Source organism: Crocuta crocuta, unplaced genomic scaffold, assembly GCF_008692635.1.
Source record: "Crocuta crocuta isolate KB4526 unplaced genomic scaffold, BGI_CrCroc_1.0 scaffold53, whole genome shotgun sequence".
Taxonomy (NCBI): Eukaryota; Metazoa; Chordata; class Mammalia; order Carnivora; family Hyaenidae; genus Crocuta; species Crocuta crocuta.
Genome location: NW_027529432.1, coordinates 988,842 through 1,006,091, shown reverse-complemented (window position 1 = coordinate 1,006,091; position 17,250 = coordinate 988,842). Strand labels below are relative to the sequence as shown.

At 37.8% G+C, this 17,250-nt stretch overlaps 1 protein-coding gene across 2 annotated transcripts in view; it reads right to left on the bottom strand.

Annotated features, from left to right (window-relative positions):
• Positions 1-17,250, bottom strand: part of RTN3 (reticulon 3) — a 59,824-nt gene that overhangs the window by 20,394 nt on the left and 22,180 nt on the right. The window contains exon 1 of one of the 2 annotated variants that reach the window (XM_077759691.1): positions 14,270-16,445. The exons of the other annotated variant lie outside the window; for it this stretch is intronic. Within the exon in view, the coding sequence (XP_077615817.1) occupies positions 14,270-16,430 (2,161 nt within the window). The 5' untranslated portion in view covers positions 16,431-16,445. Of the gene's footprint in view, positions 1-14,269; positions 16,446-17,250 lie in introns of those variants that run through there. 2 annotated transcript variants of the gene reach the window in all.

Below are 17,250 nucleotides of genomic sequence, written 5' to 3'. Positions count from 1 at the left end.
GCTCTTGGTTTGACTAACTTTAGCCATTCCCAAAGGCCAACTGACTTTAATCTACTCTCCAAAGTATACACCTAAAAGGAAGAAAGGTTGTTGAATGCTTATTATGAAAGGAAATAAATGGATAAGAAATTTTAAGTTTTAGCAGTTAATCAGCTTTAATTTCATTTTGAGGACTAAATCTCCTTGTGGCACTTGGGTGGCTCAGTGGTTAAGCATCTGACTTTGGCTCAGGTCATGATCTCAAGGTTCACAAGTTCGAGCCCTGCATTGGGCTCTGTGCTGACGGCTTGGAGCCTGGAGCCTGCTTTGGATTCTGTGACTCCCCCTCTCTCTGCCCCTCCCCTGTTCACATTCTCTCTCTCAAAAATAAATAAACATTAAAAAAAAAAAAAAAGAATAAACCTCCAACTCAATCTGTACAACTCGTTCTATATTCCATGTATTAGTTTTTCAAACTTTGTGAATATATATCTCTAAGCAAATTGAAATGTGGCTGAAAAAAAAATGTGAGGCCTTAAGATCGCAAAAGGGAAACAGGGAATTAAGATTTTGCTATGAACAATTATTTACGTAAAGAAAAATGCAAAGATATGTTCATACTGATTATCTTCTTTGGTTACTCTTACATTAATAGCTCATAATAAATGAAGCCACTTTTTGGGTTGTAAAAGACGTTAGATTCAAATTTGGTGACTGCCAAGACAGGTTAATAGTCTGCCCTGCTACAGATTTACCCTTTACCAAAGACATTCCCTTCAAAAAGGCACAGAAGGATCACCGAATAACAGACCTAAATGCTTTTGTCCACGAATCTACTTTAGCTTGAACGAAGTTTAGCGTTTATTATTTTTCTTTTGATATAAAATTTATATACACTGAAATACACAACACATTCACTGATTTTGCATGCATACACCTATGTAACTCCATCAAGTTATAAAATATCATCACCCAAAAACTTTCTTCATGTTTCTTCCCAGCCAACATCCCAAGAAGTTAACAAGTGCTGATTCTTTTTCCTACATAGACCAGTTTGCTTTTTCTATAATTACACCTGAATGGAATCACGCAGTATGACATTTTTTGTACTGTTTCTTTCACTTGGCATAACTTCTGAGATTTATCCATATTGCCACAAGTATCAAAAGATAACTAGCTACATCACAGGTTATCTACTCCCTTGTTGATGGACCACTGGCTATTTCCAGTTTTGAGCTACGATAAATAAAACTGCTATGAACGTTAACAAGTTTTTGTATGAATATATTTAGATTTCTTTACAGGGAAATTACAAGTTCATAGCGTAGCTGCATGTTTAGGTCGCTAAGAAACTGACCAACTTTTCTCCAAAGTATTTGTACATTCTTACCAATAATTTATGAGCATCTCAGTTGTTCCACATCCTTGTCAACATTAGGTGTTGTCAGTCTTTAGTTCCAGCCACTCAGATGGATGTGCAATGATATCTTATTTTCATTTTAATTATGTGAAGACTTCCACGTTGAACATTTTGTTGGATTACTGGTCATTTGTACATCTTCTTTGGTGGAATGCCAGAATCTTTTCTGCTTAGTTTTCTTTTATAATGTCTGTCCTTTTACTGCTGAAATGTAGTGTTTAGAATTTTCTAGATACTAGTCCTTCATGAGACACATGGTTTTTAAATACTTTCTCCCAGCCAATGGTTTGCCTATTAGTGGCATTTTTTAATGTGCAGGTTTTAAGTTCAAATTTAAGTCTTTATTTATCGAGTTCTTATTTTATGACTAGTTCACTGTATGGTGCAAGAAACTTTTGCCTAAACCCCCAAGTCATAAAGATATTCTATGCTTTTTTCTAAAAAGTTTTATAGTTTTAGTTTCTATGTTCAAGTCTCTGATCCATTTTAATTTTTCATGTCATGTGAAGTAGGGATTATGGTAGACACAATGCTAAGATGGCTCCTGAGCCTCTTGCTCATTGGTGTGTATGTCCTGTACAATATTTCCGCCTGTTCCCGAAGTGAGCCTACCCTGTAAATACGATGGGATAGTAGTCACTCTTGTGTTTATCTCTCAGTTACGTAAGATCTGGTAGTGGACTGCAGAGAAATTCTCCTTACAGCTTTGAAGAAGTAAGCTACCATGTGATGAGGGGGTGACGAGACTAGGAGTGGAGTATGGCTCCCAGCTCCCAGCCAGCAACCAAGAAAACGGGATCTGACCCTACAACCTCCTGAACTCTGCCAATCTGTGAAGAGAACGCCAAGTCTCACATAAGATCACAATCCTGTTCACACCTGGTGTTTTCAGAGCACACTTTATTTCAGCTAACCTGTGCCCAGACTTCTGATCCATGAAAACTGTGAGATAATAAATTGTTGACTTAAGTTCCTAAATTTGCGACAAACTGTTATTTCTGAAATCTTTGTTTCTTAGACCTATTTTCTGACTCTTTTGCAAGTACATTGTCTTTATTACTGGAGTTTTATAATGTCTTAAAGTGAGTATTCCAAGTCTTCCAACTTTGTTCTTTTTCAAAATTGCTTTGGATTTTCTAGGTTCTGTGTATTCCCATAGCCATTTTAGAATGACCCTATCAATTTCTATAGAAAAAATTCTCCTGGGATTTTGAATTGTATTGAATCCATTGATGAATCTGGGTAGGACTGACATCCTAACAATACTGAGGCTTCCAATCCATGAACAGGAAATAGCATAGCTTTCCTGTTAGACAGTTCTTGAACTTTTCATTTTTGCAGCTTTCAATACAGAGGACTTGCAGATATTTTGTTAAATGTATTCCTATCTTATGCTTTTGGTGCTACTGTAAATGCTATTGTTTTAAAATTTCATTTTCTGGGGATGCTTGGGTGGCTGTTGGTTGAGCGTCTGATTCTTGACTGTGGTCAGGACATGATCTCATGGTTTCATGAGTTCAAGCCCTGTGTAGGGCACTGCAATGACAGCTGGAGCCTGCTTGGGAGTTTCTTCCTCACTCTACGCCTCCCCCACTTGAGCTCTCTCTCTCTCTCTTGGCCATAGCACCATTGTCTTGGAAACCTCTGCACCATGAAAGCCAAGTTAGGAAGAATCGAATGTACAGGCCATAGGCTAAAGTGTAAAAGAAAGATGAGGCCGAGATCCAAGTAAACCACTAGCTTATGCACCCATGGAAGCTACAGGGGCAGAAATAAGGAAAGCCAGAGGCCAGGGACACTGGTACAATTTTTTGGACTGCATGCCTACTTTCTAGAGCTTGTTTCAATGGATCTAGAACATCCTTTGCCATCTGATCATACGACCACCTTTGAGAGACCTGCCTTGCTTATATAAAAACAGTCCTTTTTATCCTTTGCCTTGGACTTGTGACTGACATCATACTTAATGCCAAAATATTTCAAAACTAATTCTATTTTCACTTGTGGCTGAATGTAACACGTATATAATAGTCTCTTCCACTGTCTTAACTGAGAAAAAGAAAAAGATAAAATTTCATTCTCTGATTATTTGCTGCCAGCATATAACAAATTAAACTGAGTTTTGTGCATTAGCCTAATATCCTGTAACCTTGCTAAATTCCACTTATTAGTTGATAGTTGTTTTGTAAATTCCTTAGGATTCTCTATGTAAACAATCATGTCAACTGTAAATTAAGACAGTTTAACAACCTCTTTTCCAGTCTTCATTCTTTTTATTTCTATTTCTTGTCATAATTCAATGGGTAGGATGGATCTCCAGTGTGATGTTGAATACAAACAGTGAGAGTGAGCATTCCGGCCTCATAACCGATCTCAATCAAGGGGAAAGCGTTCAGTATTTTAGCATTAAGTATGATGTCAGCTGTAGTTTTCAAGAGATGTCATTTATTAGCCTAAAGAGATTACCCTCTATTCCTAGTTTGCTGAAAATTTTGATCAGAAAAAGGATGTTGAGGTTTTTCAAATGCCTTTTCGGTAATTAACTGAAATAATCAATTTTCCTATTACGTCAATGTTATAAGTTACACTGATTCTCCAATCTTAAAAAAGGCTTGTATTCCTGAAACAAACTGTACTTAGCCATGGTGTATTAACCTCATGATACATTGCTGGATTGATTTACTAATATTTTGTGAAGGATTTCTCATTTTTTTAAAAGGATTTCTCATTTTATTATGTTCATGAGGGATATTAGTCTATAATTTCCTTTGCAATGTCTTTGTCCAGTTTTGGTACTACTATATACTTGTCTAAGAGTTGGAAAGTGTTTTCTCCTCCTTTTTCCTTAAATGCTTGAAAAAGTCCCAGTAAAACCTCTGGACCTCAACTTTTTCGTGTGAGAGATTTTTGATAATGAATTTAACAGAAACTGTGTTAGTTTAAGTTTTTTTTTGCAAGGAGCTTGTCCATTTCATCTAAGTTGATAAATTTGTTGGCCTAAAGCTGTTCATAATATTCTATTATCCTTTTAACATCTGTAGGATCTGAAGTGGTAATCCCTTTTTCATGCTTGGGATTGGTAATCTGGTTCTGTTCTCTTCTTGATCAGTTAAAAAATCAATTTTGCTTATCTTTTCCAGGAACTAAATTTTGGCTGTGTTAATTTTGTTTTTAATTCCATTGATTTCTGCCCTTATTTTTAATATTTTTTTAACTTAAAAAATATTTCTAATGTTTAGACAGCACATGAACAGGGGAGGGGCAGAGAGAGAGGGAGACACAGAATCTGAAGGAGGCTCCAGGCTCCTCAGCACAGAGCCGGACTCAAACTCATGAACCATGAGATCACGACCAAAGCTGAAGTTGGACGTTTAACTGAATGAGCCACCTAGGCGCCCCTACTTTGCTCTTCTTTTTCTAGTTTTTAAAAAAATATTTTATTTTTTTAAACATTTTTAAAAGATTTTTATTTATTTCTAGGAGAGAGAGAGACAGCGTGAACAGGGGAGGGTCAGAGAGAGAGGGAGACACAGACTCCGAAATAGGCTCCAGGCTCTGAGCTGGCAGTCAGCACAGAGCCCGACACGGGGCTCCAACCCATGAACCGCGAGATCACGACCTAAGCGAAAGTGGGACGCTTAACCGACCAAGCCACCCAGGCACCCCCTAAACATTTTATTTTTAAGTAATCTCTATACCCAACATGGGGCTCAAACTTACAACCCCTAGATCAAGAGCTGCATGCTCTACTGAGTCAACCAGCTGGTGCCTCCTTTTCTAGCTTTTTAAATTGAAACCTTAAATCACTGAATGTAGATATTTTTCTTCTCTAATATCAGCATTAAGAGCTATACGTTTCTTTCTGTTTTGCACTCCAGAAGTTTGATATACTATATTTTCACTATCCTTCTGTTTATAGTCTTAAAATTTTTTCTTGTGATTTCCTTCCTGAGCTGTGGATTATGTAAATGTGTCTTGCTTAATTTTTAAATACTTAGGAATTTTCTTAGGTATCTTATTTTCATTTAAGATTTAATTTCATTATGGTCTTAGAATGTATTTTGTATGATTTTAATCTTTTAAGTTCACTAGTTGTTTTTTTTTTATGGCCTAGCATATGGTCTACATTGGCAAATTTATTTCTTGTCCACTTGCAAAAAGAGTGTGTATCCTGCCATTGTGGGGTACAGTGTTCTATTAATATTACCTAGGTCAAAGTGGTTGATTACAGTGCTCAGGTCTGTGTGTGTGCATAGGTGTGTGTAGGCTGGTCTATCAACTGCTGAGAAAGAGGTATTAAATCTTCCAGGGGTACCTGGGTGGCTCAGTCAGATAACTGTGTGATTCTTGATTTTTGGCCCAGGCCATGATCTCATGATTCATGAGACTGGGTCCAATACCGGGCTCCACGCTGACAGCACAGTGCCTGCTTGAGATTGTCTCTCCCCCTCTTTCTGCCCCTCCATTGCCCACATGTAAGCTCTCAAAAGAAACAAACTTAAAAAAACCCAAAACCCTTCCAATTAGGATTATAGAATTGCCTATTTCTCTCAAGTCTGAAATTTTTGCTTTATATATTTTGAAGCTGTTATTAGGCACATACACATTTAGGACTCTGACGATTTCTTGATACCTTTTATCATGACAACATGTCACTTTTCATTTCTGGTAACCCTTTGTTGTCTTATGCTTAAATTTTGCATGGTATTCATTTATATATTTTTTTGGTATATACATTTCCATCTGTCTTTTTACCTATCTGAGTTTTTAATGTGCAGCTTTTATAGTCAGCATACAGATGGGTATAGCAGTTTTATGTAATCTGCCATTCTACTGATTGTAGTGTGTAGTCCACTAAACATATTGATAGGGTTGTGTTCAGTCTCCTGTTTTATCACCATTTCCTGTCTTTTGTTCCCATTTTCTTTTTTTTTTAACCTTCTCTTTGATTATTTGAAGATTTTACCTATTGGCTTTTCAGCTATATCTTTGTATTATTATCTTAGTGGTTGTTTTAAAGTACATAATACATATCTTTCACTTTTTAATCTACTTAAAATACTGTATACTTCAAAAAATGTAGAAATTCTTCCTACAGGAGTTCATACTCTTTTGTTATAAATTGTTATATGAAATATTACAACCTCCACACACATTATAATTTCTGCTTTGAAGAGTCCTATATATTTTATTTTATTTTTTATTTATTTCTAGGAGAGAGAGAGAGAGAGAGAGACAGCATGAGCAGGGGAGGGTCAGAGAGAGAGGGAGTCACAGACTGAAACAGGCTCCAGGCTCCGAGCTGGCAGTCAGCACTGAGCCCGACGCAGGGCTTGAACCCACGAACTGTGAGATCACGACCTAAGCAAAAGTTGGACGCTCAACCGACTAAGCCACCCAGGCGCCCCGAAGAGTCCTATATATTTTAAATTAGAGGAAAAACATTTTTTCTTTTTAAAAGTAAGCTCTACACCCAATGTGGGGCTTGAACTCATGCCCCTAAGATCAAAAGTTGCATGCTCTAAGGGTGCCTGGGTGTCTCAGTCGGTTAAGAGTTGCATGCTTTATAGACTGAGCCAGTCAGGCACCCTGAAAAATTAAATCTTTAATATTTTTTTAGGAATTAGCATTTTTAATGCTCTTTATTCTTTCCTGGAGGTCTGAGTTTCTATCTGGCATCAACTCCCTTTATTTTTTTTTATTTAAAAAAATTTTTTTAAATGTTTATTTATTTTGAGAGAGAAAGAGACAGAGCATGAGCAGGGGAGGGGCAGAGAAAGAGGGAGACACAGAATCTGAAGCAGGCTCCAGGCTCTAAGCTGTCAGCACAGAGCCCGATGCGGGGCTTGAACCCACAAACTGCAAGATCATGACCTGAGCTGAAGTCAGATGCTTAATCGACTGAGTCACCCAGGCGCCCCTCAACTCCCTTTAATCTGAAGGATTTCCTTTAGAGTTTCTTATAGTGCAGATCTTCTAGTGACAAATTCTTTGTTTTCTTTTATCTAATAATTCAGCCTTTATTTTGCCTTCATTCTTACAGGATCTTTTTGCCAAGCAGAGAAATCTGGGTCAATGTTTGACACCTTGGAAGATATTATTTTACTGTCTTCTGGCATTAGTGGTTTCTGGTAAGAAGTAGCTCTAATTATAACTGTCATTCCCTTTTATACGTCATTCATTGCTCTACAGCTACTTTTAAGATTTCTCATCTTTGGCTTTAGCAATTTGACTGTAATACTGTGTAAGAAGTGTTAACTAAGTAGGCTTCAAATGCTCAAACCCTGCATATGCCAAAGAAAGGTCAGTCTTCAGGACTGGCCCTTGGCTGGCTCCTAGGAGACAAACTCTGAGCCCTCAGACTATTTTGGCTGGTGTGTTTTTGCATGCCTGAGGACTTGAGCCATGCTGTACCAGTGTGACCAGGTTAAGTTTATCCTAACAATATGATTTATGGCAAATGTCTGTTTCTTCTCTGGGGGTCTGAGTAGCTAGGGTCAGTCATGTGGGGACTGTATGGCATTCTGGACAGCAAGCACTGCGTGAGCTTCCCTTGTTGTCAACACTACACATGCTGTCACATTACTGATGGGAAAATCAAGGGCATCCCTGTGTGACTCCACTGGCCACCAGGAAGCTTGCACCTGGTTTCTCCTGGACTTTATCCCACGTGCCTTCCCCCTCTGCCAATTTTAATCTATGTCCTTTTGCTGCAATAAACTCTTAACTGTAAGTAGAACAGCTTCTCAATCCTGTGAGCCATTCTAGCAAATCACTGAGCCTGAAGGTGGTCTTGGGGACCCTTGACACATGTACCAAGGTATGTTTTTTTTCTTATCCTAATAGGTGCCACTAAAGCTTCTTTAATCAGTAAATTGTTTTTTTCTCTAAAACTTGAGAAATCTTTTGCTATTTTATCTTCAAATATGTTCTTACTCTGTCTCTCATTTTCCTTTCCTTCTGGAACTGCCAATTATATGAGTTGGATATTATAATAATTTCCCAAAGGTGTCTGAAGCTCAGTAATATATTTTTCTTTCTGTTCTTCAGTTTGGATAACTTTATGTTCATCTGTCATCAACTTCATTGACTCTTCCCTTTCTGATCTCCATTTTGTTGTTAAGGTTACTCAGTGAATTTTGATTTCTGTGGCTGTATTTTACAGTTCTAGAATTTCCACTTGGCTCCTGTATTTTCCTTTATTTTAATAATAATAGCGGTCTTCAAATCCCAGTTTCCAAATTCTAACAAATGAAGCTAATTTCTGTTGTCTTTTTTCTTCAGACCAGGTCATATATTCTAGGCTTTTCAAATGAGTAGCTTTTCATGATATCTTGGACACTGTGAATATTATGATGTACAGCCTCTGGACTCTGTTATATTCCTCTGGAGAGTACTGGTATTTGTTTCAGTATGCAGCTAAATTTGGATGGATCAAATTACAAACTCTGGTCTCTTGGGCAACATCTCCAATCTTAGTTCACTTATCTGTCTTCCATGCACATGTATAGTCAAAGATTAAACAGAGATGTATACAGAGAGTATATACACAGAATTCCAGGCTCTCACTCTCTGGATCTTTCCTCTCCAGGATTCTTCCTTCTCTTGGTTGAATAGCTGTGGCTGACCCAAATTCTGTCCTCTTATAAGTTTTCTATGAAAGTTTTAGCCAATCTGCCAGGTGCCAACTTCAGTCTGTCATCTGACTAAAAGACTAAACATGGAGAACAAATTTCATGTTCTCTCTTCTTAGAAGTGTCAGCCTCTTTTCAGAATCTGCCTGCTTTTGTTCATTTTTCCAGTGACTTCAGATCTTTTTGTTTTCTTCCAATTTTGTCCAGAATATACAGTTATATGCAGAAATATCAGTTCCAGTAAAAGCCTACTTGGCCATACTGCAAGAAAAACCATTGTGATGTTATTTTTTAAAAATTTACTTCAGTGTTATGTGTGTGGGTATACAGATTAATTTTTTTCCATCTTTTTAAAATTTTGTTGATTTAAGTAATCTCTACACCCAACATGGAACTTGAACTCATGATCCTCCGGAGATCAAGAGTTGAATGCTTTTCTGACTGAGCCAGCCAGGTGCCCAATATAGATTCACTTTTAATCATTATTCTGAGTACCTTGTTTTCTAACTTGTATTTTTCTACTGTAATCATTCCATCATGTAACAAAAACTCTGCAAAGGCATTCAATAATACACTTTTTATTACTAAATTATGAACATTTGAGGCAACTGGCTGGCTCAGACAGAACACATGACTCTTGAACTCAGGGTTGTAAATTCAAGCGCCACATTGGGGGTAGAGATTACGTAAAAACAAAATAAATAAAATCTTTAAAAAAAAAGAAGCAAATGATAAACATATTCACATACCAGCTGAAACTCCAGCTCTGATAGCAAATTGACAAGAACTAGAAAAATAATGTACATACTTAGAAGTTAAAGAGCAGTGGCACTCTGACCCTAGAGAAATATTTGTATATGTGTAAAACCAGACAAGTACAAAGATGGTAACTTCAGCACTGTAAGAGTAAAAAATGGAAAATAACCCAAATACTATTCAAAAGGGAAATAACATAGATAAAAAGGATTACTACACAGCTGTTAAAATGATTATTCATTTCATTTCATTGAAATTATATATATTTCAATGTAGAAGTAGTTAAAAAAAACCCTAATGTTGAATGAAACAAATTGGATATCGAAGATGGCAATAGTAATAAAGTTTAAAAACCACAAAAGAATACTACGTACACATACATTTAAAATAAACTGGAAGCATCTATCAGGTCCATGATGGTGGTTGCTTCCAGAAAAGGGAAGAAGGGAGTAAGTAGGACAGGTGATAATCAAAGGGTTCTCTAGTTTGGAGGCAATTATGACCATTAACGTTAATGTTTATTAACAAAAGCTAATTCTACATATAGAAATGTGAGTATGTCTTTTTGTACTTTCCTGTATTTTTCCATTTCTTAAAAAAAAACCACCTATAACGACTTCAATGGCTGCATACTTGATCGCACGGATATGTCATAACATATTCTACCAATCTCTAATTGTTAAGACATTGAGATAGCTGCCAATATTGCGAACAGTACTACAAAAAACATCTGTGTATTTGTTTTTGCACATAAAAACTTTTCCCCTTAGAATAAATTCCTAGACATAATTGCTAGGTCTTTGTTACATACTGCCATAATGTCTTCCAAAAATGTTGTAACAACTTACACACATCAGAACCAAAATATCTACCTGCCTATTTCCTTGCATTCTTGCCAATCTGGATACTAAAATCCAAAAAGCTGTCTTCACTCAATTAGGTGTATGAGCAGGGATCTAAATTTTCCCCAATTAGTTATACCATAGATCATACCACAATTATTAAACTATAATATCATCAAAAAAGGAATGAAACTTAGCCTTCATTAGGAGCTTGTACACAATATACCATAAAATAACAAAAGAAAAATGAAATACCATTAATACTTTTCTCTTTTTTTTTTTTACCTATTTCCCCCCACAATTTTGGGCAGAACGTAATTACAGAACTGGTTTACTTTATCTTTTATTTCAGAGAGAGAGCATGAGAAAGAAAGAAGGGCAGAGAGAGAGAGAGAGAGAGATTGAGAGAGAGAATGAGTATCATAAGCAGGCTCCATAATAAGCCCGATGCGGGGCTCGATCTCATGACCCTGAGATCATGATCTGAGCTGAAATCAAGAGTTGGACGCTCAAGTGACTGAGCTACCCAGGCACCCCGAGCTGATTTTACTTTAAAAGGAAGGCTATTCAGATGTACTACTTAGAACTAGAGGCTGATGTATTTTGCTGAAGTAGTTATATTTTAAAGATTTATTCATAAAGTAAGACAATTTATTTTTTATTTATTTATTTAAAAAAATTTTTTTTTTTTAGTGTTTTATTTATTTTTAGAAGAGAGAGAGAGAGACAGACAGAGTGAGCAGGGGAGGGTCAGAGAGAGAGGGAATCACAGAATGAAACAGGCTCCAGGCTCTGAGCTGGCAGTCAGCACAGAGCCCGACGCGGGGCTCAAACCCACGAACCACGAGATCATGACCTAAGCGAAAGTCGGTCGCTTAACCGACTAAGCCACCCAGGCACCCCAAAGTAAGACAATTTAAAAAGATTTTCTGGGGGTGTAGGAGTGGCTCAGTTGGTTGAACATCTGACTCTTGATTTCAGCCAGGGTCATGGGATCAAGCCCCATCACTCTGACATCACAGAGCATGCTTCGGATTCTTGCCCCCGCCCCCAATAAATACACAAATTTTTAAAAAGTAAATAAAAAGGTCTTCTGTTTTGAAGCCTACAAAAGAAGACCTTTTAGCTTCTTGATCTAATTATATTGGTCTTTAATCAGCATCTAAATATATCTATTAATAGAATTTAGCCAGTGACAAATATCCTAAACTTCCATAGCCCTTCTCACCTCTCACAATAGATTAAATAACTCAGTTAAGAATTACTAATTAGTATTTACACAGTTCATTATTTACTACGACACTATAAAGCATGGCAAAATAATTATAGCCATATTAACAAAGGAAGATGCTGAACCAGTTAGGTGAGCTAAGGTCATGCTAAAGCAGGAATCTGCCAAAATTAGACACCAAAATTCTTGTAGCCTAATTTCCATATGCCTCATTACACAAAAGAATCTGTAAGAATTACAACTCATGAAGAAATCTAGAGTCAGAGAATATTATTTTTATATTTTAGAGAAAGAGAATCTCAAGTAGGCTCTGCACTGAATGTGGGGCTCAATCCCATGACCCTGGGATCATGACCTGAGCTGAAGTCAAGAGTCAGATGCTCAACCCATGATGGAGCCATCCAGAAGCCCCTACAGTCTAAAACGATATTGAAGATAATCTCCTTCAACATCGTCACTTTTTAGATAAGGAAACTAAGGCCCCAAAAGGTGATATCACTTAATTGTTTAAAGCCACACTTCTAGATGCTGTAAAGCAGCAATGAGAATTCACTAATTAAGGCTCAGCAATCTTCAATCACTAAAGGTAACAGCTATCCTTAGCTGCCACTTCAAATTGTTTAGTTTGTGAAAGAGTCTCAATGTTTTCACGGATACCGAAGAATTCATTCACTAACAATTAACTTACCCAGTACCTACTATACATCAGGTCCTGTACTATGTGTTAAGTGAATATTTATTATATGCTAGGCACTGCATTACCCGCATTTCCACATTTAATCCCTACAGTATTAATATAAGGTAAGCACAATTATCTCTATATTAAAGATTAAAATTTAGAAAGACTAAGTAATCCACCTGTGGTCTTCAGAAAGGAAATACAAAAAGGAAATAAATGGTGCCCTTCCATGTCAGCAGCCACTGAAGAGCAGCAGTCACGGCTCTGCAGACCCCATGGTCATGGGCCTCAATAAGGGCCCCAAGGTGGCCAAGAACGTGAGCAAGTCAAGGCACTGCTGGCATGAGCACCCCACCAAGCACATCAAATCAGTGCAGGACAAGATCTGAGAGGCATGTGGTTTCACTCGTCGCAAGAGGCACCCCAGCAGGAAGAGAGGAGTAGGGTTCTGGCTGTCACCAGGATAGGAAAGTGGCTGCTAAGGGCTGGGCCTCCTGTCNACCAAGGGGGGGGGAGAAGGAAAATGGTACGTATAATCACATTTATAAGTCTATCCTAACAAAAATGAATCTCATTTTTATTTTAAATACTGTAACTTCATATATGATTTCATTTGAAAAAAGGGACCTATTGTCAAAGAAGTTTGGACAACCAGAAATCCTTATATAGCACCTATGAGTAACCACATAGTAAGTACAGAACTTAGATGAGAGGTTGGGGGTACCTTTTGGAAGGTTTTAAATATTCTTTTTCCTTACACCTTCCAAGACCCCAGAACAGATAGCATTTGAAATAATTTAAATAAAAGCTGATTGTGAGAAAGTAATCATTCAAATAAACAGAAGACAATGGGAAGGGCATCTAGTAACACATAATAAATATTGGCCTGAACAATATTAAATAAGGTCCAAAGCAGAAGAATGCATGACTTCTCTTAAGCAACACTCACAAAACAGTACTACAATATAATACTGGTTACCTACTTTCAGAGCATAAAATCTCTGTAGGATAAGATCAAATTAATTAAAAGTTTCATCTGCTGTCATTCCCAGCAGGAATTCCTTTATCTTTGATTGCTAAATAGGTTTCACAAGGCCCACAGCAAAAAACCCAAGTGCGAAGCAGTGCAACTCTTATGGAGATTTAAAAATAAGCTTTGGGGCTGCCTGAGTGGCTCAGTCGGTTGAGCATCTGACTCTTGATTCTGGCTCAGGTCGTGATCCCAGAATATGGGATCAAGCCCTGCATCAGGCTCTGTGCTGAGTGTGGAGCCTGCTTGGGATTCTCTCTCTCCCTCTACCCGTCTCCCTTGCTTGTGCTTGTTCTCTAAAAAAAAAAAAAAAAAAAAAAAAAAAAAAAATTAATTACTAAAAAAATAAAAATAAGCTTTGTAAATAAATAAATGCTTAATGATATTCTTAAATGCAGCACCGCCCTAGGGCCAATCTATAAGGAAAGGAGAACCCTGAAAAAAACTGGAGCATAAAAAAATGTTTTAAGGAGAATATTAATTTTAACAAGTAGTCTTACTGATTTGGTAAATATTTGTAGAAGAAAACCAAATCAAGCAACCATGAAAAAATCTACCTTTCCCCCTTATACAATGTGTTTTTACTCTTGCCATAATTTTGATGATATAAAATCAGACTTAGAAAAATGGCACTTTATTTAAAGTAATCAATCACAGCAGAAGTAATCACATGCAGTATTTCTAATGTAAATGATTACCTGAGGAGTCCGTCAGAAGTCTTGCTAGGACTTGCTTGTTTACCACTTCAGTCTTACTAAGGCTCGGAATAGTATCTACCCTAGTAGTTTCTTTGACAATTGTGGGCTTCTTGGAAATCCCAAGATCAGATCCAGTGTTAACTTCTGTGTGTTCTAGGACATCATAGGCTCTCTGAAGCCAAGGGGATTCTGGAGTGTGCTCGAGTGTTTCTTCAGGAGGAGATTCTACATCACCTTGTACAGAAGCTGACTTCTCAGCCCTCCTTTCACTCAATTCTTTAAGGGCTTTGATTGTGAGCTCTTCCTGCTCTAAGTCTAGAGATGCTACTGGAGTACCTTGGGCAGGGAAAACACCCAGAGTCTCACTTCCATTTATTTCTTTGTTTTGTTCCACGTGTTTGCTTCTTTGATCTTTAATTTCAGAACCACCTGACTCCCTTTCATGCAAGGCTTCCACAGCAAGACTCATTTTAAAGTCCCTATCCTTCTCTGATGTTGCCTCAAAGGCATTTCCTTCACCTTTATCTAGGATTCCTTTCTCTCTGGTTTCTGTAAAGGCCGCTATCAGGTCCTCTGGGGAGGAATCATCTACATCTTTAACACTTTTTTCATGTAATGACTCCAAATAGACAGAGGTCGTCCCATTTAATGAGGATTTTGTCTCAAAAACACTTGGAGATACACGTGAAGGAGGCATTGGGTTCTCAGCTGCAATGCGGTTTTCAGGAGCAGCTTCACTCCTACTACCTGAGCGCTTCACGTCTTCTGACACGACTTTCAGATCAGGTACTTGTGAACATGCTGCCTCACCCACCGTACTCCTTTCAGGAATATTAGGCTGAACCTGTGCTGCCTCAGGGTCACTGACTGGCCCTTCAAAGTTTTCATAGGTTTTGTTTTCCCTATTGGAATTGAATCTCTCTTTGATTTCTCTTTCATTTCTTTTTACAATAGCACTTGGAAGGGAAACAGGTTTTTCAGCCTGAATTTTGTTACCTTCAAATGAAATACTAGTTGTGATGTCCTCTATTACTGTGTCATCAGACTCGCCAGAACTATCAGCCTCTGTCACTTCTCCTAGCACAGAGCTCTGCCAGTTCATTTCACCTTTCAGGTGGCCATCAGGTAAAACCACTTTCACAGCAGCCACTCCAGAACCCAGAGAAACACCTTTCTCGGACGGAGATCCAGGCAACTCTGAGGCCATGTTATCTTGTTTCTGCGCACGGTCTCCCACACCTTTACTACTGACTTCTTCCTTCATGGAATCAAGACAATCTGGTATAGGTTTGTCAATGTTAGCAGTTTCCTGTGGGAGGGATTGCTGTCCCCAACCACCCACTGATTTAGTGATGGAGGTGCTCCCATTAATAGACCGTACAGGAATTTTCTGGTGAGTGTTAGTTTTAAGATTTACAACCGGGATTTCTGAATTATATTCACTCATGTCAAGTCCTGTGGTTTTTGTGATGTAGTCAGACTTACTGCTCTCTTCTTTTGCTTGGGGAACCAAATCCCAAGTCAGTATTTCATTAGTAAAGTTATGCATGTCATTCACACATCTAGACACTTCTTCCAATGCTGCAGTTGTGTGTGAGAACTGTCTAGTAAGCAATGCAGAGGTTGGGTAACGCCCTGCCTCTTTACTTCTCAGTGGAAATACTTTGTCATTAGACTCTAAAATGTCTGCAGATGTTTCTTTATCAGTGTTCACTGCCCAGGTACCAAAATCATTTGTGCTCTCCTTATACACATCTTTAAATTCTTTGTCAAATGCTTCTTTGTCAATAATTACTTCAAATGGTGACTCAGGGGAGTCCTTTTCAATAATACCACCTCCTGAAACTTCAGATGGGGACAAGGAATATTTACAAATGCCTTCTGCCTTAGACTGCTGGGTCAGTGATTTCTGAGCTGTTAGCAAAGTGAACTTGTTATCAGCATTCAAGCCAGTTTTACCATCTGTACTTGGTACCTCATTTGGGTCCTTGGACTCTTGATCTTTATTTATTTGCTGTTCCAGTAGACCGATTTCCTTTGAGAGAAAAGCAGGACGATCTGGGAAATTGGCCGGAACGAAAGGACGGTTACACTGAACTCCTTCTGCCACAGAAACTAGGGAGTTTGCTAGGTCTTTACTGGTCTCTTGAGGCCTTTCCATCTTTTTCACATCTAGAAGAGCCAAGGAGTCTTTTCCTTCTTTGGCTAAAATAGGCTGGCCTCCTGACACTTTGCTTTTTTCTCCATGTAGTATTGTAAGGTCATTGTTATGCATTTCAGAAGATGAAAAAAAGGAGGAAGTCCTAATTTCTGAAGGTGGCTCATCAGAGCAAAGAGAGCTCAATCCCTCTATGGTCAGAATTTGAAAGAAAAAAGTTTGTTTACCAGGCACAATTACACATTAACTAGTCAGGCCAAGCAGCATGCTTTTCATTTTTCAAGTTACACATATACACACACACACACACACACACACAAATATGTAACAGAACAATGACCAACATTTATCCTATAAAACATGCATAAAATTGCTAACAGTGAAACAAAAGCTGTATCATGCTACAAATTGCAAATGACAAAAAAAATCATGACAAATACTTTTCAGTCTACTTTTTCCATTGTAAATGTAAAGCATAAAGAAGACTGAAAAGTCTGGGGAAGTTTTTCCCTTTGGTTTTTTGGTAGAGCTATTCAAAGTAATCCATAGAAAACAACTCATGAAGTACTGATTGCTCTCATCTGTAAGCTGCACATTTCAGTACACACAGCTTCTACAAATTCACTATCACAGTTTGACAATTTGAGAAGGAAAAAAAAAAGCAACCACAGGTCTTTTTGATTGTCAGGAGATACAGTGGATCCCTCCTGGATCTAAGAATCAGACTAGAATTATTGTATTCTATCCAGAGGGAAGATCAGTCTCAGGTACAGATGGTGTCCTTTTAATTTTTGTTTTAATGCTTATTTATTGTGGGGGGGCG